The following is a 27,175-nucleotide window of genomic DNA, read 5'->3' as shown; positions in this document are numbered from 1 at the left end:
TGCTGTGTGCACACCCGATTAGACAGATATGCCACTGAGAATTTCAATTATTGCCTATACAGATTTACATGTCTGCATCAGTTGATTTCTGAAGTGCCTTTATCATTGCTTTGTTTGAATACTTTCTAGGTAATAGGTAGATAAAACTATCTCCCCCTACACTGGTACTACCGTCTCACAAACAGTCTCATTACACTGACATACCAATGAATTCTAGTATCGATTCACATACCTATAGGGAGAGATTGCCTAGTTTTCTCCTCTGTGGTCCAGTTATGTCACAGCAGCGGCCAGTTAAACTAGGCAGCAGCAAGGAAGACAAATGTCTGGGGTCTCACAGGCTTGTTAGGCAGCATCTTCAGGTGACAAAACCAGACCAGCTACTTCAAAATCCAAATTAGTCTAATATAGGTATGACAAGATTCCCCAAGACTAGAGCCATTATACTTAATATTGTTATACCACAAGAATAATGCCTTCTCCTTCCTTTCAACCCCACTCTCTCACTAAGGTACTGGACACCTACTCATGTAATTAGTTGTCACTGTACCAAATTCTCTAGCAAAGAAATAAATTTAAAAAAAAAGTCTAACCACAAGATTAGAAGTGTGTATTTATTAATGTCATAATGAATTCAAGTCAGAATGGCACTGACTGAGGTGAAACCATCCTTTGGTTTCAGGCACAGAACAAATTCAGACCTTTCTTAAGGAACTGCCCAGCTGAAGTACACAAACTACTTCAAGGAAGCATCATAGGAGCACACAATGCAATTAATTCTCTGTATTAGCTTAACCTTTTGCTAGCCAAAAGACATGTATTCTAACAAAGGAGGAAATGTAATTAGTCAACTCTGGCTGAGTACAGACTGTCAAAAAAAATACAAGTGTCTTTTTTTAATGCTGTCCTCTGCTTTGAGAAAGATCTTTATTGTTCTTTGCTGAGCCACAAATATATCAATAATGTAATACATACTGATGATAACACCAAGTATTACTATTCATTTTTAATTCATCCATCATTCTAAAAATAGACTCCATAAGACTCACTCAAGGTCACAAAGTGTGGCATATCAGCAGTTGGGATATCTTTACTCATAGATCATTGAACTATTTTCTAAAACAATAGCTAGTACACTCAGTCTATCAGTGAACTAAAATATTCAGTTAATTCTGTCTTTTATTGGGGAAAAAAAAGAAAGCTGAATGTTGTACAAGTCTTTGCTGACTGGAACATCTTTGCTAATGGAGGATTTTAATGTCAACTTGCAGACAGAAATGCAAATATAAAAATGATGAGAAAAAAGCCTGAGGTGTTGGAAATCAAGGTGTTTCAGTTATGGCTTACTTAAAGATACCATGAAAATTTAAGTAAGTTTAAGAGTCTTTGTTTCAATAATAAAATTATATGTGTATATATTCTTTCATATGAAAATGCAGATTTTACATCAAAGCAGTTTTTTTAACTTTTCTTTTACATTTATCTTCAGCATCTTAAAAGCTTAAGACACTTCACTTACAACATGAAAAGCAGAAAAAAGAATCAAATTTCAGCTAGCTCATTAGATGGAAACTGCTTTTTATGTGTGTTTCTTGTAACTAGCTTGCACCTAAAGGGCTCATTTCAACGCTACTCTTTTTAGAAAGTTATAGCAAAAAAGAAATGTTTGTGTCAAGAAAATATACATACTTAGTTTCACTACACCCTCTTAAATGGGTGAAAATGAAGCACAAGACCTTCTGAATACTCTGTACTAAGTGCCTCAATAAATCAACCATCGCTTCTTATGAAAAACTTCGTAAGAATGCAACTCATTTTCAGTATACTACTTAAATTGTGTTCAAGTCTGTAAACTTTGCTTTTAATTCAGAAAGCTTTTGTGCTGAAAATGCTTCCAATGGCTATTACATAGTATTGCTAGTACAGTATGAAGACTCAATATTTACCTGTTTGGAATTAGCATTGTACCGTTTCCAAAATAATCTCAGCATTTCTATCATAGTAGTACATAGCTCAATCAAACACCGTGGGCAGGAGGAATCTTATCTCAAATGGTAACCTCTAAGGGATTCACAATTCATAAAGGTCTCCCGAATACTAAGTTAAAAACAATCCTTATATATCTGAATAGCTGTTTTATTCTATACTTTTACATTATCTTAAGCATACCTGCACTTGTATTTTTACTACAGATGTAACAAAACAGTCCAAAATTTAAAAAGCTCAGCTTCTCATAGAACAGGAACTATGGCTTTGGCATCAAGCTCCTGAAGAGAATGTACAACTAAAGAAAGGAAGATGGGTGGAAGACAATACCTAGAACACTTCACTCTACAGAAGTAAATGTATTAGAAATACACACGTTACAAGTCTGAATTCACATAATAAATTACTCACTTGAGAAATCAAACTGTCAATTTAAAGCTTACTGTAAAGTCATTTTGAGAAGTGAATTATTAAAAAAATTTAGGTAATAACACTAAATTATGTGTAAATAACTAAATTACTGTAAGACATTAGTGATTGAACTAAACAATGCTATTTTAGCAAGCTTATTTTCTCTTTCTCTAGGTAGAGCATATTTCAGCATATTTCACTGTGAGTACCTATGCCTCTTCAACTAGAAAGCATTCTACCCAGTCTCAAAAAGTAATTCAGAATTGCCCTTTCCCAAGCTTCAATCACAAAGGGAAAAAAAAATATAAGAAAGCAAAAAAGAAATCTTATGAGACTTCAAAAATTACCTAGGAAGAAGAGAAAAAATGTAACTATCTCACACTCCGGCTAAAATTCTGGCCACATGTCAATAAATGACAAAGCAGATTCATTCCAATGAGATCCACATTTCATCCCAAGAGCAATTAAATTCTCAGCAAAGCAGCTAAAACCCATCTGTCTCTTCAAGCCAGATTTCAAGTATTATTCTATAATCCTATATCCTTATAATTACATTGATGCTCACTCTGTATATACCCAAAATACTGGTTTTATTTATTTCAGCAAAAATTAACATAGCACAAACATTGTAAAATTACTAGATCCTACAGAAAAAAGGGGTCAGAGGACTGATCTCTTTTGTCTTTTTCTAAGACAGGGACTTGATATGACCTGATAATACAGAGAACTCTCGTAAGTTTCCTGTCTAAACCTATTTGCCCAAATTAAATTGCTTGAAAAGAGAAAAAAAAAAAAACAAAAACAAAACAACCCCACAAAACAAAAAAACCCAAACCAACCAAACAAAAAAACCCGCAAACAAAACACAGCAGAAAGCGTACCTCACATTGTTGAGCAGCTTTGTCATGAAACAGTAAAGCAGCTAGGTGTTAAAGTAGGTAGCTGAAACACAGGACATGAGCAAACAGTACAGGCTAAACGTTAAGTGAGAATACATATAGACAAATATTGTCTATGTTGCTAATTTACAGAGCCATCACAACTGTATTCCTAAGCTTCAGTCTTCTTGCACAGAATTGAGCAGAAATACTATCAGTGATTTGTTGCTCAGCAGCAAAGACCAGTTGTTGAAAGGAGTATAAGGAACACCAATGAAATGAATGCTTAAAAACTTGAAAGGAGTTCAATTCTTAGAATGTTAATCAATTGATTTGTTGCCTTCAAAACTGGAATGAAACAAAAGTAGGGATACTGGAAGAAGTTATTTTCTGTTACACAATTAGAGAATAAAAACATTTTCATCCTGACAAGGTCTCAAAGAAACCCCCGCATATCCTACTTAGCTGCAAGTCCCCATGGCACTGTTTTATGAGAGGTTTAGATTTGTATAACTTCTAAACTTCCAACACTGGATTGCACATTTTCTCCATAGCTGTTGGCTCAGTTAGTGAAGAACAGAAGGACTGTCCTAAAAGTGGCCAAATTTATTTTATTTCCACCCCCCCCCATGTCCTTAAAGCCAACCTCTACTGAGAAAAGCAAAGATATCTGCTTTTCTTCTCCCCAAAAAAGGAACAAAAAGACTGAGTAGCCAGCAAGCTCCTTCCATTGCCTTCCTATTCTGGTTGCCGTTCCAGAAGCCTAGTTAAAATCACCTCTGCAAAAGCTGCCTTTTCAAAGACGGTCAAAACACTTCTAATCTGAGATTACCCATTAAGAGCTGCACTGCCATCTATAGAAAAATTTAGGACAAGCATTTAATATTTGCTGATACTAAGCATGACACAGCTTAAAAGACTAACAATACAACAGCAGGATGGAAATTTAAAAAGGTGAATTTTGCACTAAACGCTACCAATTACTCACCATCTAATTACCTGAATTGTTATTCAGCTACGTTGCTTCTACTCACCCCAGCCTGATGCCACAGAAACTCCACAACCAACCGTTTGCTTTGGAGATTTCCCTAGAAATATTAATTCCAAGGGGTAGTCAGGCTGGCATTAGCTCAAGCACACAAAATTCTTATATCTGACTCTTATCAATTGGATTTTGACACACAGATATTAACTACTTTTATCCACACCATACTAGAGGATAGAAACCATGTAACTTGATCACATAACGCCCAGCAATCAAAACATCTGATGTGCTGACTCATCACAATTATTATTCTCAACGCCTTCAGTTGTGTTTTTTTTTAACCTGTCTTTATACTCAATGCCTGCAGAGAAAAGGAAAAACATGGAACAAAAGCTTACATTAACCTACCCAAGAACATAATCCTTCAGAAATAATGGAAAACTGTATCAGAAATTATTCTGCATCTTCAAATTAAAAGCAATCAGTGTTTAATCTTTAAGCTAAAGAAATCAAATGTATCATGCTTTCTACCAAAAACAACAAGCACAGGGAAAAAACCCCCACCACTAAAAGGCAATTCAACAAACATTTCAGAGCTACAATTTCCCCTCAAAACCAAAGCTGACTGAAAATACATTTCTGCCTTGCAAAAATAGAAGATATATTATTGATGCTTCTCTCATTTAAGATAAAAATTCACAGTACAGCAAGCACTGTAATTCTGGAACAGCACTGACAAGATAAAAATCAAAATAAGTGGAAAAAACACATGACTTTCTAGATTCAACAGTAAGTCTTTCTTACAACCTCCTCCTTTCTCCACTTCCTTAAACCTATTAAGTTCATTTTTCCATTTTTAAGCCCTCTCTAAAAGCTATTTACTTTCAATAAAGGAAGAAATAAACCAAAATAGTAAACAAAAATATCAAAAGCTTCTAAATGTACCTCTGCTCCACAAGGCTTACAACAGCTTCTGTCAATCAGGACATTGATTGACTATCAATTCATACATACACACAGATTAATGCATGGAGGTCACATGTATCAAAAACCCTAGATACATAGTCCAAAAGCATGGGAAAGTAGCATCTTTCATTTGTTTGCTAAATTACACTGTATGTATCAAAAATAGCTATATTTAAAATTTATCATGGACAAAGTTTAAAAACTTCCCTTTTTTCCTGGCATGTGCATGCATGTGTCTGGGGAAAAGTGTTTTTGGTTTTGCAGTGGCCTACATTAAACTTTTCTGTCCCCTGTAAACATCAATAAAGCTGCAAAGCTTATACTGGAAAAGTCTCAAACTGCTTTTCCAAGCTGGCCACAATTACCACAAGAAGTTAATAACCATTTCTAAACTCTTTTAAGCACTACATCCCAACATCATAATTTAAGACAGAAAGCAAACAATATGACAAGCAGCTGAAAATATATCAGGAATTTGTACGTAGTTACACATGAAAATATAATTACAAAGCTATGCCCAACTTTCAGGAGAAATCTCTGTTGTTCTGCTCTTGGGCTACAGCAGACAACCCTACTAAAATTACAAATCAAAGTCTGAGTAGGTGCCACAAACCCTGTCCAAGTCTGAAACTGGTATCTACATTACTAATTTGGCAGTGGTGGCACAGTATCTAACACACCTGAAACACACGAAGCATGACACATTGAATATACAAAATTCTTTTTGTTAGAAGTTCTGATTGTTAGAATCATGTTAATAAAATCTGAGTTGCTTAACTAAAAAGTCTGTTCAGATAAAGGAATACGAACAGTGAAAAGTGATGAAGGAAAGACAGACAATATTTTCCTCACACCCACCGAAATCCCAAGGTTGGCTCCCTGACCTCAGCTGGAGGGTCACAGTACTGCAACAACTCTCCATCCATTCTTCAGACTGAATGATGTTTCTTGCAGATCAGTTGTAAGTTTAGCAGTAAAAAAAAGTTTGTTATGTATCTTGTGTATCACATTTGAGACACACACAGAGTCCTGCTACAGCGAGCTACAGTCAGGTATCTACCTTCAAGATTCTATGCTTGAACAAACTGAGAAATCAAAATAAGCTTCAGTTCAAAGGGTCCTATTACAGTGGGTCCTATAAGTGTACAGTATATAACCAAAACAATGGAAGAAGTCAGATAGGAATAGCTCTTTTCTTGTTTTTTTCACTCCTAGGTTTAGAGTTGGTAGGAGATATTTAACCTATAATTTGCATAAGTTAATTCCTTTACTCTTTGTGAGCACTACCATGAGATTGCACGAGGACGGACCTGTTCTGCCCTAACTTGAGAATAAGGAAAAAAAAAAAATGTATGTAAATAGCCTATCCAAAGTCACCTATCCAGAAACAGGAGCTCCTAAACAAGAAGTTTCAAAAAGCTATCAACTACAGAGGAAAGAGGAAACAATTATCAAGTAAAAAAATACAGTAATTCTGCTTTTAAAATATACTTAATAAGCAAAAAACTCAAAGCACTATAATTATGGAAGTTATGCATACAAATACATACTATGCTGTTCATTTCTGAAGATTCATAACTTCCACATGGATGTACACTTCCAATAGGTTCCAACCCTTCTTCATCCCACATATACGTGCCGTCAGAGCTGTCAGACGGAGAAAGCTCAAAAGAGGACCCAGCTCTGTAATTCATCTCTGGAGAAATCACATTCTCAGCAGTATGCTTTGTGCTTTCACTGTTGTCATCCATTGCTTAAAGAAAACAAGAATAGTTAAGATTCCAGAAACAATCTAATATTCAAAAAATAAATATTAAGATGTACAAATATTAAGATGTGTACTATTGGTGTTTTAACTTCTTTGAAACTGTACTGTAACAGAAATATCTGAAAGTGTTCTACAGTATTGTTCATTTATCCTAGAGCAGAAAACAGCTCAGGCTGGTTTGGTAGCTACAACTAAGCATCCTTCCAACCTGCATCTTTGCTAGCCTTTTACACTGCACTAATTCACCCATCATAAAAGCTACTTTCTAGAAATCTGTATCTTTTCAAGATATTAGTAAGTGGGTCTAAAAGTATATCCTTTGGATCCAATCTTTCGACTGTAAAGTCTCTCAAAACAAGCATGTACTATGAGAAGCCCATCAGAGACTTGAAAACATGGCTTTTAAAAACATCTTCTGTCTCTTCCATGAATTCTTAAAGAATTAATATAGCATGCGTCAGGAAAAAAAAAAAAACAAAAAAACAGTGACATTCCTATTTATAAATTAACTGATTTAATTATACACCCTACACTTATTCCCACTACTTAGAAGCAGTTACAGCTGCTCTCTGCCTACAGAGGTGAAGGAGGTGAGGGGGGAGGAGAAATTTTCTTAAAAGATCACCAGTCCAGAGAAATGAATAGCAAAGCAAGGATATAAAGAATCCCACAACCATAATGCAAGTGTGATTAAAGGAGGTATCATTCATCCTTATCACAAAGAAAAAGAGCTCTTCAAAATCATGCTTGGAAAAGATAACTATCACGCAGAAAAAGCGCTGGAAGAAAACAAATGGGCCAACATAGAGCCAAGTTGCATTCAGAAACAATTCACAAGCAATGGGCAATCATATAAAACAACTTAATTACAGTTACAGACTCTTGATATAGTACCTAAAATTTCAAACAGAACAAAGTATTTACCAGACATGTTTATATCAAGCCAGTCATCAGCATTACAGCCACTTTCCTTGAGAGAAGTGAACGGCTCGATCGATGTTATACTTCCATGCTCTAATTCTTGAAGGCAGCTCTCCTTTTGCTGTATTTGTATAGTTCTGTTTGGGTCTTCTATATCTATGAAATCATCACTGAAGTCTTCACTCAAATCATTTTTTTCAGAGGAAGACAAAGAAGATATAGATATTTCATCTCCATCATCGCTCATACACATGACTTTTGACCCATGTTTTCCCATACTTTCATGCAGGCCCTCATCAGAATCTGTTCTTTGAGCATTGCTCTCTATAATACTGTTTTTCTCGATTGCTCTATTAATATTTGTTGAAATTTCAGAGTTCTCCACAATGCACGTGTCAGGAGTTGTACTTTTGCTGCCATTCACGATATTTCCAGCAAATCGCTGCCTGGTAGGCTTCAGCAGAGAAGGCCGACTTAATCTGTATCCAAAAGAAGGTGCTGACCCAGATCCATTCGACAGTGGGGACTTCTTTGAACAAGAAGCTGACATACCGGAGTAGGGCCTGGTAAATCCGTACTTCATAGGTTCATTTCCATTGGGTACATCCAACTGACGTGCATTTCTTGACAACAAAGTTGACCTCTGAGATGTCCTGGCAGCTAGATTTTGACTATGATAAGGCCTTGTAAGATCCACAGCTTTATTAAAGGAATGTGACCTGGTTAAAGATGCAGTGGGAAGGAAAGAATTCTGAATGGAATGTGAAAAACTTTGTGATCTTACCATTTTTTCACAGGAAAAAGCCTTGCTATTGTCTGTAGATTGTGCCAGGCTTTCTCCTGAACTTGTCCTTGTGGCACTGGAATTAGCTCTAGGTCTCTGCAAACCTACCACTGGTCTATTTCCATAAAATCCATTTAAATGTGATTTTGGGGCATTGAGTCCGGAATATGAGGTCCTTCCTGACAGGGTACCTTTGGCAAATTTTGCTGAACTAGAGAGTCCAGGCAAAGACTTTGGGTTTAATTCCTCAGTAGAAGATACAAACATATTGGTTTGCTTTGCTGCTTTTGATGCAACCGAAGCAGTACTGTTCAAACCCACCCTGAGCACATCATTACCCAATGCTCCTTGCGATTGAGAATACTTCTCAGAATCAATTAATTTTTTGTTACAGTTATGCTTAGAGTTTGTCTCTCTCCCATTTTGATCATGAAGTTGATATTTATTTGATTTTTTCCAATCGAAAGAAAAGGAAGACATGCGAACAGTGCCATTGTGCTTGCCAAAATTTTTGCCACCATTATTGCCTGCTAAACTAACAGCCGTCCCATTCGGCATAGGTTGCAAAACACTTCCTAAAGTTTTCGTTCCATATTTCGGTAGCCTGGAAACCAAGGATGTCCTGATTTGATTTTTTTCTTCCATGAGCTATTGGGTACATTGGTCCTTAAAGAGTGCTTGAATCTGAGGAAAAAAAAAAAAATTAGACCTCAATCAACCACACATTAAACATAATTTTATATACATTTGCATCTATATGTTTACTACATTCCTGTGCATAACTATACCATGGTGATACAAAGTAACCCATACAACTTTTGTGAACTCCAGACCTGTCACCAGTAGTTACTTGGCAGTAAGGTGTTATTCAGGTCACACCTTCCTCCCCCAACTTTCATTCTCTAGATAAATGGCCTTTTTTTTTTTTTTTCCTTCCTTTTGAAATCTATAAAATAAGCTTAAAAAGGAGTTGGGTTTTTTTTCCATTTATCTATTTTGAGCAGCAAACCGAATTTTTCAACTGTTACAATTATTAAATCACATACTTAAGACTTGATATGTAAAAAACCCCACAAACAGAACATGGCACAAACCTGTAGTCAGCAATGTAAAACTGCAAAAATTATAATGTAAAGTCCGACTAAAAGCTAGTTTTTTGAAAATTATTTTCTTCAGTTTCCCCAATGTCTGTTACAAGATACAAAATAATCACTTATCATCCACCTTCACCACAGCATTTTTTTTTTCCCAGATCTTACTGATATCCCCAATTCAATATGAAAATTCCTAGCTGTTTTCTCCTCTTTGAATGAAAACTGTAGTCTGTTTTGGTCATCATCTTATTCATGTACAAGACTTGAGGTACAGCCCAACAGTTATGTAAGGTCAGTGCTAGTAAGTGAATTCAAAAGTTTCACTTCTGTGCAGCGACACATGAACACATAACAGTAGCTACAAAAGTACGAGATAAAAAGATAATTATAGCATTCATGCTTTCCCTCGTATCTTGAATTTTGCTTCCATCCACCTGGTTTGGAATACAGGTATTCCACTACAGTCTTTAATGAAGCTTTGTTGTATCTCAACTTACAGTCATGTCATTTTAGTCCATTTTATATAACACTTATTTTATAAAGCCATATCTGCTTTACAGACACATCTTCGCCTCAAAAGTTTTTGCCTTGAGAATTCCGATATCCTTGCTTTGATATACTGCTTTTTGTTTCTTCCACACTCATCCACATACCCATCCTACTATTTGGACAACTAACTGTGTCTGTATCACCTTTTTGTACAGCACTTAGTCTATTTTGCCTGGCTATACAATATGAACAACTTGTCTACATGTTATTATTAAAGACTTGCAATTCAGACAATAAGGCCTTGCAAAGTCTCCAAGTTTCAATGTTTCATCTTAAGACAAGTTTTACTCTTGTGTTAAATTCTGTATTTGCAAGACCAGGTTTCTGTTTTTTCCAAGACAGTTGTAAAAGAATATCTTGCTTTTGCTAGCCGCGATTTTATGTTTTCGTCAGTTCCACCCACTGGTCTTACAATGGTGTAAAGACACAGAATTTCAGTCATTCATGTTATTCCCTGAAACTATGATCCACGTTTCTCTTTTCACAGACCTACACACAGCTGGCAGGACTAAAAAACCCATGAACTTCTTTAACCCACAGCAATCATGGTGAGAATCAACACACAGCAAGTAACATACTTATTCAAGGTACAGAAAATATCTTGTGTAACCACAGCAAGCATTACCTTAAAGGGAGTCACTCCCCAAGCTACAAAACCTCACTAAGAAACACTTAAGATAAAATCAAAGTAGCATTAAATTCATGCAAACAGAAGTGCCCTTAGGATTTTGTAAATGAATAGGATGCCCCAGAGCTGTACTTCTGGAAGTGGATCTACATTAAAACGATACAAAAAGAAACATACTCAGAGACGTGGCTTTTTAGGGGCTTCCAGTGTACTGAAAATACCAGAATCCACATCCTACAACTGGTAGAGTGCATTTCCATTCAGAACCACACAAATCCAGAGTTTTCAAATACTGTTAATTCTTGCACACCAGAGACATAACCCTCACCTAGGTGTACAAAGAAGCACACAAGTATTTCACCCTGGCGACAGCAAAACATTTAACTCATTGTGTATAATACGTGCCTGTATGTAGATTTGGGTGTCTAATGTTAGACATCTCAAAAACACTATGACCGACATCATTTACTAAGAAAAGCATTCACAGCATCTCATTCGTGTATCTCTACCCACAAAAAAGAAACTTGCTGACAGCGTACCTGTATACCTTGCAAATGAAAAAAACATTATGCTTTAGTATCAAATGCCAACATCAAAGATATTTATTTTATGCCAAATATATATGGTAAAGGCAATAAAGTACACTTTTTTTTTTTAATAACTCCATGCATAAAAAATGGCCTTTAACATTACGATATATTAATTCACAGCAAGCATCGTACTGCAGATCCATCAAAAGATACCCCAACTCTAATAAAAAGGCTCAAGTCTCAAAGAAATCTTCCGAATTAAAAAAGTTAAATTAGAAAGCTGCTAATTTAACTTTCATGCTTTATGGATAATTCCCTTTTCACATCTGTCTACCATCTCTCAGGTGGCTGCAAAATTTAAATGAGGCCATTTAGTTAGATTGCTTTAATCCTCCACCAAGTGCTGCAAATTAAACTTGAAAAGACCACCTTTCAGTTCTCTAGGAAGGGTGCCTGCTCGTTTATCCTTAATTAGGAAAAGACAAAACATTATCTTCAAGAAAACTGTACTGATTGCTTAAAACACTTCAGATAATTTAATTTAAAGACAAGCAATACTTGTCTGTGTTTGATTAGCTACATAACTGTAACTACTTTGTCACCTTTTCAATTCTAGGTTGCATTTGTTTCGCTGAAATACAATGCCATCAAAAAAACCCCAAAACTTAACAGTATCATAACTTGTATCATGTTACTTTTCCCAGAAAATGGGACATTTTCTTAAGTTCTCTTAAACATCCTCAATCTTGACATACATTTACTACTAGAAATTACACTACCCTAACAATGAAATTCCCTTAGCAAGAAGCACAGTACCTGCAAGTTACAGTATGATTTCTGCATCCCACAAAACTCAGGTTCAATACAATTTAAATCATATTCTGCTGTATTATAAAGAAATTCAAAGTATTCTTAGACATCAGCAATTTATGGATTTTTTTAAAAAAGACATTTGAGCAAACAAGTCTTATATGCTTTGCCTTGGGAAATAGATTATCTAGTGCACACAAGCCTAATCGGGAATTAAGCTAATTATAAAGAGCCTAGTCTTACATAATGATCCAGGGAAAAGGAATTAAAACTTACAGACCCTCTCTGAAGTACAATCTGAATTAACTGAAAAGCTGCTATACCCTTACCTTCAAGGATATTCAAGATCCTGGTGATAAGCAAAAGGATATTCATTCTTGCTCTCCTTTGTGCTTTCTGTATAGGATTATTTACACCTCGACAAGATCCTCCAATGTTAGTTTCAACTAGCAAACGCAACATTCACTTTTACTTCATTCACAGTCTGTCTCAGCAACACCAGGAAGGCCGTATCCTATATATTAACTTCTCAGCAAAGTTTAGTTTTGCATCTGAGACTCCGCCCTACGTGTTGTGGAATGATTATTACAGCAGAAGACAGCTTAAGGTTCATACATTTCAATATTTGGGCACCTTAAAATATCACAATTGCTATGATCCATGCTAGAGAGCTAACAGCATTTTCAAGTTCCAAAGAGATTACTATGAGTGGGACCAAATTCCCCTCCTATTGTCATAGCAGTGTGGAATAAACAGCCCACAGATGAAACGTACCTGACAGACTGGTGACAGACAAGAGCAATTCTGCAGAACTATCGCTATGCCAACAGTTTCAGATGTATGTTTCATTATTCTTAGCCATTTTAAGACCACCTAAACAGAAATACTGTGTAGCTAACTTAAGTTGCTTTTCTTAGAGCAACTTCCTCCCAGTGTGAAGAATTTTTTTTGAGGCAGACAAACAGAAGTTTGTGTAACAGGATTGTGCTGGAAAATCAAGATAGTCAACACCTCCTTGCTGCTTCTGGGTAAGAAAAATGATACTTTCCTGTAGGTCTGCAAGAAGCTCGCAGCTACAGTGGTACACAAGCTTCCTTACCTATCCAGAAACATTATGTCTGTCAGTGTCCATATATCAGCAAACACCAATTATTAATCAGTCATTTTTTTTGGTATTTGGTGTGGGCAGACTGACAGAACAACTGCTATGAAGCCTGTGAATAAATAAATTATTCATATTTCTGCCATCATGTGCTGGATATTACTGAAGCCAATGAAGTTTAATGACCACATTTGCCAAGCCAGACCTTATACTCCTATTATTTGCCTTCCGCAGAAGGCCTAAGAATTAAGATACTATCTAATTCTACTTGTTTGGCTCAGTGACAGGTGATCTGAAGCAGCAGTTTACCAATATTCATGCATATTTATCTTGCCAACTCTACGGTGCTAGAATTTCCAGGGACCTTCATTCTTTTTCCTAGAAAACAAAAGCATATTTCTAGTATATAAAAAGCATGGACAGGAAAGTAAGAACATTCCTCCAATGGTAAACTAAATTATCTCCTTTAGTGAAAAGCTTACTTGGCCACAGCATTACATTAGGGTAGAGAAAACAACTGTTAACTACTGTCCAACCAGTGCAGAAAATGAGTGAAGCCTACCCTTGGGAACTGAAGAGCAAATGGCAGGCCACGAGTGGATGGCTTGAGGCAGGCACAATCTACTACCTTAAATTACAATTACATCCTGTTTTCTGCACCACACTTCTAACGGGAGAGCCCTGCTGAAATCTGAGACACAAGACCAGCTCTTCAAGGTGCTATGGACATGCTTCAAGATAGCTGCTCCTAACTTCCCACCAGCTTTCATGATAACCAAGATGCCCTCCACACAGAAAAAAGATACAAATTTGCCAACCTGAAACAAGATTATAGTTTACTTCTAATTATAATCTGCTGAATCTAGATGGCCTTTGTGAATTCAAGTGCACATGTAGTATTTCAACTGTGCATGGCTTACAAAAACCACCTCCGTATACCTCTGCGTTTTAACACCACAACTTCTATTTCTTTGTTTATTTTTCTATTCAGGACACATAGAATACAGATCTTTTCACCACTGATCTGTGGTGACACTTAAGCATTAAGAACTATTTTTCTTAAAAATGTAATTAAAAAAAATGCATTAGGACAGTTATGTGAAAATATCTTATTTCCACCAGCATATGGACATACTGAATGACATAAGGGAAAAATCAGGGAGGGCCCTGCAACAGATGCAGAAAAAGTCTTCTTTAGCAAATACTTCGGAACACTGCAAGATGGGTAGCATGACTGCAAGTCAATTTTCAGCTTTAAGAGGACCATGAGAGCTTAACAGAATCAAAGAAACTGGCAGGAGATCTAGCTAGCAAACACCTGCTCTGAGCAGGACAAGCCCTGAGGAACTGAAGATGATGAATCCTGAGGAAATTCCACATGTTGTATAAATGAAATTGAATCAGAATACAACTAGAAATTCTGACGGCTCCAAGATTGAACTTCTGAGTCTTCACAACTGTCTCATATTCTCTTGTGTTATTTACCCTGCACAGACTGGCTACAGTTCAGTGAAAAAAGCCACCTTCTCTCAACTCCAAGATCCAGTAAGATTTATCAGCTCTGCAGTAAAATCCTCCTAGCCTGCCTGCCTTCCTTCCTTCTCCTGTCTTCAGTATCTCCAAAACACCTCTGTTCTTGAATCAATTCCCATGCTTTATGAAGGCATCCATGAATTTAAGTGTCTCTCCCTTTCCTATGTCCAAACTGCACAGTGATTAATAGTAGCATCCTTGACAGTCTGCCTTTTGAAGGTACCATAGCCATAAAGTATGGTAAGAAATTCCAAGACACTTAATGCTTATTTTTCTGTTTCTCTGAAATAATTTTGTTCTTCTGTGTTCAAAGTCGTGAGATTCTGTTCCCAGATCTCAGAAAGCTTAGAGGTAAGTCCTTCTCTATTCTTCCTCCCTCACACTTTGGTATGCTGATGTTCTACCCATTTGTAAAGTCTGATCTATCAAACATTAAGCAAACCAGTTATCCAAGCTGCTGTTGCACTGAATTTCATTTACTGCTGGTCAGAAAGCACTAGGTCAAGGAATATAAGCAAAGCATGATAAAGGGAGGAGAGAACAAGAAAGACATCATGAAGAGATTAGGGCTTCTGTATTTCTAATATTGAACAGTATCTTTAGTCAATACAACAACAAGATGTGATGTTCCTTGCAATCTTTAAAAGCATTGTTGTTATTCATCAGAATATGGTTTCTTAATGCTTTGTAAGGCTACAGGACACACGCACTTACTGGAGAAAAAGAAATAGGGAAATGCAGCTCTATTTTGTAGAAGAAAGCTACTAGAATACTTCCAGAATCAAAAACTCCATTCACATCGCTTAGGGCCACACTCTCAATTCACTCTCCCATTAATGCTATTTACACTGAGCATCAGGCACCTCAAGGAAGAAAAAAAGGGCTAAGTGCTATCTGCCCAGAAATGTAAGCTTTGTCATAGTTTGCCCACTTGTGCTCTACATATTAGTAAAATAGAGACTACACATTTTAAACCCCAAATTTTTACATCAAACCTTACCAAAAGGTTGAAACAAAACAGGATTTGAGTTATCATAAAACCCTTAAGATTATATTGAAAAAAAAATGTCATGCAAATATTAACTACAAGTAAGATCTTTGCTAAGGTTTCTGAAATAGGTAAATTTGCCCTGATTTTTGGCTTTCTTACATGACTGATAAGGCAGAAGGCAGTCAAGGTCCAGGTGCTTATCCAGCTGCAGCAAGGGAGCAGCTTCAGGACAAAGAAAAGAAGATGGAAGAAGATACTTGGGGGTAGGGATATATTACTCCTAATAAAAGAGAATATCAGGGCCTGCAAAAAGGAAGAAATAGACTTGAAACAGTGCACTTTCACATTCCTCTTAAATGTTAATACAGGTTATTATAGCTCATTCACAAATGAGACATGAAATGCAATGACACTTACTCTTTTCTGCATTAGTGCTGACAGCCTAACTGTTCTCAGGGACAGAAGTCAGCTAGCAATGGGAATAAAGCATTGCAGAGGCACAACTCCTCTCTGAAGCCGCCAATCATCTGACGCATCTTCTCAGAGGAAACCATCAGTTCCCTTCTTCAAAAGATCTACTCTTCTTGCCACAGCAGAGGCAAAACATAGATCTACTCTGACTTGGTCAAAATTCTGGAAAATGCCTTCAGTAAGAAGTAAAGGTGGCTCAGACACTGGTGGACATTGGGTTTTCCTTAAGTTGGCTTTTGCGCACTCTTCCAATCACCCATCCAAATGTAGCAGAGCCATAGCTTGTTAGATCTGAACTAGCGATGTCAACTCTGTACCTGCAGATACAAACACCATACACTTCCTTCAGAACACAAGATACAGAACATAGTAAGACTTTCACTGGAAATCCAAAGAACATAAGGCGCAGCTGATAAAAACACATTAAGCATGCTGACCCCAAGAACAGCTTTGAAAGCATTGTGAGAGGCGGATGGGATACATTGTAATAAATCAGAAGCAGAAACAACTGACATAATCATGAGTGATACACCTAGTTCTGATGCAGAAACACTCCTGCTAGAAGGAATTAAATTATGTGGATTACTTCATTTGTTATGTTACACAGCAAACAGCCTTCTGTGAACAGAACTGTTTCAACAGATTCAACCTTAGCAAGCAAGTCATGTAGACCAAGCTTCTTCAGCAGGGTAGCTTAACAGCTCTTAAACTGCAGAAGATGTACTGTTCTCAAAATCTTTGTTGGTGAAGAGATAAAGAGCCTTTATTTGCTTCAATTCTTTGATGACATTAGTCAGTTTAAATTATTACCAAATTTGCAAGGATAATAAACAGAAAGGGGAAAACCAAACTAAGAAAAGACACTGTCTGTCTGCCTTACAGATCTAATGCTCTGCAACCTAAAGACAAAGTTGTACGCTACAGAGAAGAAAAGAACTAAACTATCATATTACTCGAGCATTATTCACACACACACCCCACACAGAAGTACTGTGACTATAAAGCGCATCTATATCTAGGTTACCCTCCCATGCTGTCTTAACGCTTGCTTGTATTTGGCAAGATTTCTATCCTGGAAGATAGCCCGTAATTGTGTGTATGTATGTGCATGTGTACATACATATTCGAAAGACTCTGATCTTTACCATTTGATGAAGATAGCTGCCTTTCAGAAAAGTTTTAAAGCTGACATCACTGTCTAGATCATAAATGCAAATTAAATTTTATGCTGTAGTTAATATTGACTGAATAATCCCAAACATCAACTGCAGTCTAGAATCCAAGCTTTCTAGAAGTGAAATGGTGGATCTCAGTCTCCTTTCAAAAATTTTGTGATTATGTCAGCATCAAAGCAACTGATAGCAGAAACAGGCCACTGCTTTTGCTGATGGTATTATTGCTTCAGCAACAGCATTTCATGTTGGTAATTTCAATCTTTCTGAATTTACTCTTATAAGACAGATTAATCTGTCTCCGAGTTCAGACATAAAAGCAATGTCATTCTGCGAGCAAGTAGGAATTACCTGCTGTTGTCTGGCAAATATTTCACTTAAAAATAGAGGAGCCTCCCTTCTCCCTCAGAGCTATCCACTGTCACCAAATGATTCAAACACACCACTCCCATCTCTAACTCTACTAGGAAAGACTTACTTTACCATTAATTCAGTAATGAACTAGAGAGTCAGCTTCCAGTTACCGTTTTCTGCTACTTATTTAGTAATGCATGCTACCTGGAGCAGGATTTTCTTGCTGATAAGAACAGGCAGGCCGGAAGCCAAGTGAAACTTTGAATACAACTGATTATAAATGGAGATATCCCTTTTTAGACTGCCACCTTGTCCATCCTACTCCTCCAGTTTGTTTATTCAACTGATGCATCTTCTCCATGTAAGAACACTGAGCTGTCTTGAGCTAAAACCCTCTTACAGTGGTACAAACAGATATTGTTCAATATATTTTTGTACTGATTATATAATGACTAATGACAGAAACCCATCTGAACCACTGCTGAACCATTTATCTATGTAGGTATCTTAAGATTAAGAATTCCCATTAGTTTAAATCTGCAGTGAGGATGTGCTTACCACCAATACATAAGATCTTTTTTTTTCCCCTCCAGACGCACATGCTCATTCTTTCTAGTGCTGCCTAAGAATTCTAGCTATAGGTTAAGCTGAATGACATGCAGAGATAATTGAAGGAGGCTGCATGTAATTCATAGACTCACTGGTACTGAGGTATCTTCAGTAAGCCTGAAGAGGTTCACAGGTGATAATTGAGCAAGACTAGACAAGATGAAGCAGAAGGATGATAGAACAAAATAGTTCTAGGAATTTCTTTTCTACATATTGCCAATGCTATTTCAACATAGTTTAGGTTTTTTTCAGAAGATCAAGACCTTGAGACAACAACATGTCAAACCATTGCTACAGAATTTTTAAAAAATCATATTGTTAAGTCAGCCACTGCTGAATTAAAAAAACAAACCCAAAAAACCTAGAAAAAGGACTGACAAAAAAACGTTTAAAACTTCTGTCATGAAAGAGAGCAAGTGAACCCTGGATAAGCTTGAAATATTATATAAATCATAATATTTGTCTGGGTTTGGAACATGGCAATTCAATGTCCAGATTCAATTCTCCAGCTCAGCTGTAGAGTTCCAGCAGTCAATCTTATTTTAAAGGCGACGAATAAAAAGCCACACTGCCTCCTGCAGTAGCCTTAAAAAAAATGCACTGGCAGAGAATGAACAGGGCAAGCATATAATGTGACTTTCTCAACTTTCAACTACTTCCAATTCATAAGATTTCTTGAATTTGATGTAGTTTGTTTAGGAACCCTCCACAATCCTGTCCAACCTGTCCTTGAGTCCCTAAACTTTTTCCATCCATGACTGCCTTAAGCAAGGAGTTCCAGAGCCCTACTAATAATGCTTTCAAAGGTTATTTCATTGCCTTGCACAGATTCCTGAGGAGAACTACTTGTAAACTCCCTACATTGCAAGAACTGGCCACTGATTTCTGCTCTCCTTGCTACCAAACATAACAGTTATATCAATCACTTTGTTTCACATCTATGTGCTTTCAAGAAGATACTGGATCACTTGTATTCTTTGAAGTGAAGTTTGACTTCTCTTCAACATCCACCCTTAACCAAAAATACTGCAGTCATATACTGGCATATTATAGCTTTCAGTCAAAACTTGCTTATTTTTGAACCACATCTTCAAAGTATCACTTTCTTGCTATTGAATTTCATTTCATTAGTGCTGGACACCTACAGCTTCTGTCCACAATTCTGTCTACAATAACTGATTGCTATTAATCAGTTCCCAAACTCTCTAAAAATATTCCAGTACCAAGCAACTTCACAAGTTTGCCACAGCATAACAAATATAAACATGTTTTTAACCACAGACTGGCAGCCCTCTGCAAGTATTTTAAAGTGTGTTTTGTATTTTCTTACTGATTTTCTGATAAACAAACACAGTTATATCCAAATGTACCTATCAAGGTCAGTTTTCTACAACATAGAAAACACAGGTACTTGTTATATCCTCATACATTTCCAATTGTAAAAAAAAAAAAAAAATTCTCAAAGAAACTGACATGTGTAACTTCACTTACTAGTGACAGTCTGTCCACAGGATCAGTTTCTCCCACATTAGCTTACAGAGTTACACAGAGATAGTCATCTATGCTTATATTTTACTTGAATTTAAAGGAAGCTGATACATATAATTTGTTTTGTTTAATCAAGATCTCAAATTTAGTCATGGTAAAGTGTTATAAACTATCATTTCAGAGAGCTTTCGTGTCTGAAAAGATTTACACAGACAGGGATTAGGTTTGGTGTTTTTTTTTTTTAAACTCTGTTTACTGATGGACAAGGCTATACAGGATGAAAGATTCTGCTCCTTTCCTCAAGTCTCCTGCTATCAGCAGTAGCTTTGGCGTTGCCAAGTTTCCACCTATGCAAGTTTTCCTTACTGAGATGAAGGTTAGTTAAAAGTCATAGCTTCCCCCAAATAATCAAAAATACTGATCAACACATCTATGTAATAATTTCCTCATACAAGACCAGAAAAAAATGCATTTAGGTAAAACCTATCTTTAATATGATTCATGAAAAGAACATGAGTTGAAGTATCATACAAATTCATATGGTAGCGAGAATCTCTGTGTCTATCTAGAAGAGTAGTGAGCATCTCTGTATCTATCTAGAAGACATTCTTGAATCTCCAGGTCAAAGTACACATGGTATTTTTGAGTCAAGAGAACCCAGGATATTCAGTCCTCCCTTGACGCTTCGCTTAACTTGCGCTGTGTGTGTCACAAGCCATCTGGGCTAATTAGGCTAAAAGCATAGGAGTTCTTTTGCTTCAGGGAACAAATTCAGAAATTGTTTGCAATTTAAGGGTTATTCCAGATCTATAACTTGTTCAACCACCACATAAAAGTAAAAACCTTATCAGCCATTTTCCTCTGGCTAAGAAGCCAAGCCTCCTTGCAGTAAGAACCTTGCCAACATTAACCGTACTTCTGCTTCAATCAAAGCCATTAAAATGCACTCTGCAGAAGACTACCTCAACTCATCACGGACTAAGTGCTCACAAAAATCCCAATAATCTGTAGTGAAAAAGTCATTTTACTGAGAACTTGTGACACCAGTTCCCCATGTGACCAGGGATAAGCATCCCCCACCCTAGGACTTTCTTGCTTCACTTACTATAGGATATTATCAGAACTGCTCCAGCTGAATCCTCCCTTTAGAACAGAGAATAGCTAGTGAGCAAAGTCCAGATCTCTGCAAATCAAGATACTTTTGATCAAGGAAGAAACAATATTCTCAGAATGTCTCCCAAAATGCACCTATCTGATCGAAGTTTAAGAGCAAGCTGGAGTGTGTGTCCCAGAGGTACGAAGAAATGCAGACACCTACACTGACTAGCTAAACATCAACTTTGGAATAATTATTTTAACGCTGTTGGGATTTTATTGTAACATATGTGTTCGGGCATCCAGAGATTTACATAAGCTTTTTTATTGCTCCAATTGAAACACAATACAGGATTTTAAACCTAATTATCAAAAGCACCATTAGTATTTTGATCTTCTTAGTATCGCTGTTGGCACGGAATTTGACCCTGCCTGAAAGCTTCTAATTAAGATGATGGTGCTGCTGTTTAAACTTCCAAACAGTGGCTAAAAGAGACCACCACAACCACTGCTGCAACTGGCTACCTTTTATTCCTTCATCTCTCTTCTGTTTTCAGAGATCTGCACTTTCTAACAATTTTAGGCAAGCAATGTTCACCTGAAGACTGGTGGCATGATGGCTTTTTATCTAGAGAGCCAGTGCCAACACTTATTTGTCACTGGTTTATTCCAAATAATCAATCCCTCTTAAAGGATGATCAGGTCCAAAAGAAATAGGTTTTACTCCAGTGAGCTTTTACATAAACAGTTCTATTAAACGGGATTACTCATTAGCATGACAATGCATTAAATGTGATCATTATGTTAATTGAGATCATTACTATTCATTTTTTCTATATTCATATATATTATTACTTCAGTTCAAAAACACAAGGTGTTTTAGTGGTCAAAAATATCAAATACAGAAATCTTCTAAACCTGAAACATTTCTACTGTTTAAATAGCTTTACAATTAGAAGACCATACTCAGCCGTTCTTGGAGTTCGTACATTGAGATTTCTATAATGAAAAGCACTAACTGTGAGCAAAGATTAAACTTTGACCTCAAAAACATTTTTTCTACTGCAAGTTGTACATTCATGTAGATCCTTGGTTAACATTTAGATAGCTGTTATTACTAAAGTTCCATTTGTTAGGCATGCACCTCTTCAGCTTGGAGGCATTAAATTCAAAATGAGCCCACAGAATTTAGAGTTATGCGATCATTACATGCATGAGAAAATATCTGCCAAATGTCATCCAGTATCACCAAGAAAATGTAAATATTTACTGCCTCCCACTAATATGATGAAGAGTTTTGTATTTTCGACTACTCCAGAAGACATATTTTTAAGGATTCAGAGAATATTTAAAGTGGTTCTCAGTTGTAAGAACATAACAATGAGACCTTAGATCCAACTTCATTTCCATTTTAATACCTTTGTAACGAAAAATTCTGTTCTGCATCAAATTGAGGCTCAAAGCCCACAAACACCAGGAACAAGCCTGCTACAAAGATGAAGCACCAATCCTACCAGTTGAACTAATTCCCCTGAAAAGTGGTAGACATCTTTATACAACGTACCAGATGGAGTCCCAGATCTACAATCCTTACCTTAATTTGTTGTCTGGCCTGGACACTAATGCTCTGCTACAGCATAAAGTTCCCATTCGGTTTTGCTTTCTTTAACTGAAGATAAACAGCTCGACTTCCTCCAACTCAAAGTTAAAGGCTTAAGTTGCCTACGTTTCATTGTGCGTCAAAGTACATTTGACAGAACACGATGTTAACAGCGGGCTCTGGATGATGAAAGCAAACTCTTAGTGTCATTAATGCGAAATCGCCATAACGTGCATAACATTCCCTTGTTGTTATAAGCGAAATCTGAACAGATTATAGACAAAGCAGATATTCCACCTTTTTTTTTTTTTTAACTGTTGTCTTTGAACAACCACATACTGGGTGCTTTTGCTTCTTCCCCTTTTGGGGGCTACAAAGGGATCTTTGCGACCAGGGCCCTCAGCAGCTGTTTCCCGATATACCTGCCGGTACGTCTCAACCAGCAGAGAGCGAGAAAACGCATAAACCACCGCAAAGCAGGAGCCGACGGAGGAAGGCAGCGGCAGGCCTGCCGCGCCAGATTGCCCTTCGCCTCGGGGAGCGGCGCGGCGGACCAAGCCGAGGGCAAGCCCCGGACACCGCCGGCCAAGCCGGCAGCGCTGCCAGCGCCCTGCCAGCCGGGGACGGCCGCACCTGTGGCACGGCTCGCAGCCAGCGGCACCGCGGGAGCCTCATCTGACATTCAGGCCGCCCCAAATGCGAAGGCTGCGCCCGGGCAGGGACACGCAGGAGGCTGCCCGGCCCGGCCCGGCCCGGCCCGCCCTCCGCCGCCCTCCCCCAGCCTCCCACGGCCCGCCATACCGCAGCATCCCCCCGCCCGAGGCGGCGACCCCAAACCCGGCGGGAAGGCGGCGGCGCGGCGCAGGGAGGGTACAACGGGCCGCTCCCCACCCCACCCCACCCCCGCCTCGCCTCCGGCAAGGAGACCCCCAGCAGCGCGGCCCAGCGTGAGAGAAAGGGGGGGGGAGCGCCCTCCCGGCGCCCTCCCCGCGCCCGCCCCGGCCACACTCACCGCCGGAACGGGCGCAGGCCGGCGCTGTCCCCTCCTCGGGCAGGGCCGCGGCGCTCTGCGCCCTCAGGTGCCGGCCGCCAGCCGCCCCGCCCCGCCCCGCCCCGCCCCGCCCGGCCCGGCCCGGCCCGGCCCGCGGTGGGAGGGCCCGCGCGCGCAGCCCCACCGCGCATGCCCCGGTGAAGGGCGCCGGGCCGCCTCCCCACGCCCCTCCGCGCCCCTCGGCTCACCCTGACGTCAGCGCGGGCGGCGCGCCCCCGGCCGCCGGACCCCGCCCCCCCATCGCCCGTTAGGCGCCGTGCGCGCGCACCCTCCTGCCGACGCCTGCGCCTGCGCCTGCGCCCGCGCGGCGGGCGGGAGGGAGGGAAGGAGCGGGGACGGCCACGGTCTCTCACCCCCTCGGCAAGCTCTGCAGCGTCCTGCGGCCGGGCCCCGGGCTGTCTCACGCCAACCGGCCGCAGCCCCCGCCGCCCCTTCGCCCGCTCCTCGCTCGTGACGCGGCGCAGGCCGGCGCCGCGCTCTGCTAACGACATGGCGCCTCACCCGTGCCCGCCGGCCTGGCTGGCTGCAGGGCTGCCTTGGCGCTGTGTCACGCCGGGCTGGCGAGGCCGTGAGGCCTGCAGGCCCGCTCGCCACGTCTTCCAGTCTGCCTTAACGATTAGTGAGCCCGTTGGCCGAACCAAACAGAAACCCGGTTGTTAAAAGTGCCGACGGAAACAGGCCTGCGAGTGTCCTGGCTCTGGGATGTGGAGAGTACTTACAGGGGAAAGAGGCCTCACAAATGTCCCCGCTACGCAAAAAGCCTGGAAGGACTCCTGCAGCCACCAGTGAGATGCAAATCCACGGGAGACCGGGCTTTCTCCCTGCTGGTGCTTGTGGAAGGACTTCCGAGTTTAATTTTCTCGCCTTTTCCGCCTGTGCCAGGAATCAGAAGGTACTGACAGAGTACCAGAAACTTCTGCAAGGTTCAGGAAGTTACCCGCCTGTGTTTGTGTGAAGTGGTTCAGGATGGTTTCACTGATCGTTCATACCCCACTGCTTTTCCCAGCCGCCTGCGTGCTTGTTTGGGGCTTGTGTTTCCGCATCTCCTGTGGTTTGGGACCTTCATGTATGTGTTGTCTTAGCGTTTCAGCACCTGTACTGCTGTGCTTCAACTTCAGATTTTCAAAGTTTCGTTTTTCTCACAAGTTTTGAGTGTCAATATGTCTAAATTTTTGCCCGCCTGCTTCACCAGGCCTCCCACAGGAAGCAAGCCATGCAGTAGCTTCCAGCTAGGTTCAAGTAGAAAAAAAAGACACCACCCTGTAATTGATAAGCATCATTTGCTGCAGCCTCTTGACTACAAGTTGGGCGCGCTGCCAGGATGTAAGACCTGCTTACAGATGTCAGCGCAGGCACTGCAAGTGCCTCCTCACCCTTCTAGACACAGGGCGTGAAGACTCCAGTACATTTGCCCCATAGATAGCAGAAAGGCCTTTTTTAAAAGGTTAGGAACAAGAACTGAAGCTTTTGTATGTCTTTTTGCCTGAACTTAAATGTACCAGCCATGTTAATGCATTTATTCTTAGAACAATCTGAGGCATAATTACTCCCCTGTGGTACAGGAAGAAAAAAAAAAAGGGGGGGTAAGCAGAGAGATTAAATCTCTTGCGCAAAGCTAAAGAGATAGCAAAGCCAGGAAATGAACACAGATTTCCTGAGTCAGGCGTCGTTGTTTTAACCACACAATCATTCTTTCTTTCAGTCATTCTCAGCTTCTGAGCATTAATGTAAACATCGACTGCATTAGCATAGATTTGATTTTTCCCTGCTTTGTTCATCTAAACGACTTCACTGTTCCCACTGCCACCTCCTCCAACTAACTTCCATTTCCTTCCCAAAAGTAAAAGAAATTATATTACAGACTCTCTGGGAGGGTGGAATGATACTACAGACTCGCTAGGAGAGTCTTAAATTTCCCGCTGCCTTTCTGCAGGCACTGACAGGTATTTCTTCAACCCCAATACTTTAACCATCAGCTCACAAAGCAATTGTGGTGCTTCCATGGTGCATCTCTTAGGCAGGTACCCAAATGCACAGTGAACGAGATCAAGGAACAAAATCGTTCCCTGTCATCATACTTTTCAGCCAGATCAGAGGACTAGGAATGCTTGTAACCAACACAAAGGAGGCACATAAACTATGTGTACTGACCTGGAAGTGGTGGTATAACCACCTTTTTTAACTCCAGCTCAGCTCATACTTCTAATATCTGAAAATGATTATGAAACACAACTCTAAAAGAAAGCTACATATTTAAAAGAAGAAAACAACTTAGAGATATTTTAGGACAGATTTGAGAGCCTTCACTATCTATTTAGGCATTTAACTGACTTCCACGATGCTTACATAGCCTCAAGATTAAGATCCAGTCTTTAAGCAGAATCCATAGTTTTGGAAAAATAACTTCAAAAAAGGGAAGCATTACATACACCACTCCAGCTTCTGACAACTTAACTCAAAAGATAGTGCTAACAGTCCTACTGACAGACTACAGGCTAAGATCTAGCCATGATCAAGTGCAGTATCTTTTCTTACCAGTTTAATATTTGATATGTCTTCCGCTTGAGGACTTCACATTCTATTGATTTTATACTAAATTGATTTAAATGGACTTTCTATTACACTGGGAGATGGACTAGAAGCTTTGTTTTATCCACCTCACTCACTGACCTGGCATTGTGCTGCCTCCGAAAACCAGACACAGCAATGGATAACACCAACCACCCAGAGAAGAGTTTAAGAGCTGGATGAGCAGATAGTGATATTCACACAAAAAAAAAAAAAAAAGAAAAAGGAGGGTAATTGTCGTAGGCGACTCCCTTCTGACGGGGACAGAGGGCCCGATATGCAGACCTGACTCATCCCACAGGGAAGTCTGCTGCCTCCCTGGGGCCCAGGTAAAAGACATTACCAGGGAACTCCCTGGTCTGGTTTGGACCTCTGATTATTACCCATTGCTGTTGTGCAGGTTGGCAGTGATGAGATTAAAGAGAGAAATCCAAAGGCAATCAAAAGGGACTTCAGGGCACTGGGGCGATTAGTGGAAGGATCGGGAGCACAGGTAGCGTTTTCCTCAGTCCCTTCAGTGGCCGGGAAATATACTGAAAGGAACAGGAAAACACACCTGGTTAATACGTGGCTCAGAGGCTGGTGCCATCAGTGGAAATTTGGGTTTTTTTGATCGTGGGGAGGTTTACGCAGCACCGGGCTTCCTGGCGACAGATGGTGTCCAGCTATCTCAAAGACGTAAAAGAATCCTCACTTGTGAGATGGCAGGGCTCATACAGAGGGCTTTAAACTAGGTTTGAAGGGGGTAAGGGATAAAACTAGGCGCTCCAGAGATGAGGCTGAGGGCAGCATGCCAATGTTGGGGGTGGATTCGATAGGCCAGCTCAAATG

The 27,175-nt window shown here is 39.5% G+C and overlaps 1 protein-coding gene and 1 non-coding gene across 5 annotated transcripts in view; one reads left to right on the top strand and one right to left on the bottom strand.

Annotated features, from left to right (window-relative positions):
• The window catches only part of CCSER2 (coiled-coil serine rich protein 2), a 75,746-nt gene extending 51,898 nt beyond the window's left edge, over positions 1 to 23,848 (bottom strand). For 3 of the 4 annotated variants that reach the window (XM_052798885.1, XM_052798887.1, XM_052798888.1), the window contains exons 1-4: positions 23,738 to 23,836; positions 22,720 to 22,904; positions 7,919 to 9,383; positions 6,777 to 6,979 (exon numbers count right to left, since the gene is read on the bottom strand). In XM_052798885.1, coding sequence (XP_052654845.1) covers positions 6,777 to 6,979; positions 7,919 to 9,344 — 1,629 coding nt within the window. In that variant the 5' untranslated portion in view covers positions 9,345 to 9,383; positions 22,720 to 22,904; positions 23,738 to 23,836. Of the gene's footprint in view, positions 1 to 6,776; positions 6,980 to 7,918; positions 9,384 to 22,719; positions 22,905 to 23,737 lie in introns of all 4 variants that reach the window. The other variant, XM_052798886.1, reaches the window with a different exon arrangement.
• Positions 23,849 to 26,259: 2,411 nt separating this feature from the next.
• Positions 26,260 to 26,422, top strand: LOC128147585 (U2 spliceosomal RNA). The gene has a single exon (XR_008237053.1). It is a non-coding gene; the product is annotated as a U2 spliceosomal RNA (small nuclear RNA).
• The last annotated feature ends 753 nt before the right edge of the window (positions 26,423 to 27,175 follow it).

The sequence above is a fragment of the Harpia harpyja genome, chromosome 10, assembly GCF_026419915.1.
Source record: "Harpia harpyja isolate bHarHar1 chromosome 10, bHarHar1 primary haplotype, whole genome shotgun sequence".
NCBI lineage: Eukaryota > Metazoa > Chordata > Aves > Accipitriformes > Accipitridae > Harpia > Harpia harpyja.
The sequence above is the reverse complement of the archived record's forward strand: the minus strand, read 5'-3'. Positions and strand labels throughout refer to the sequence as shown.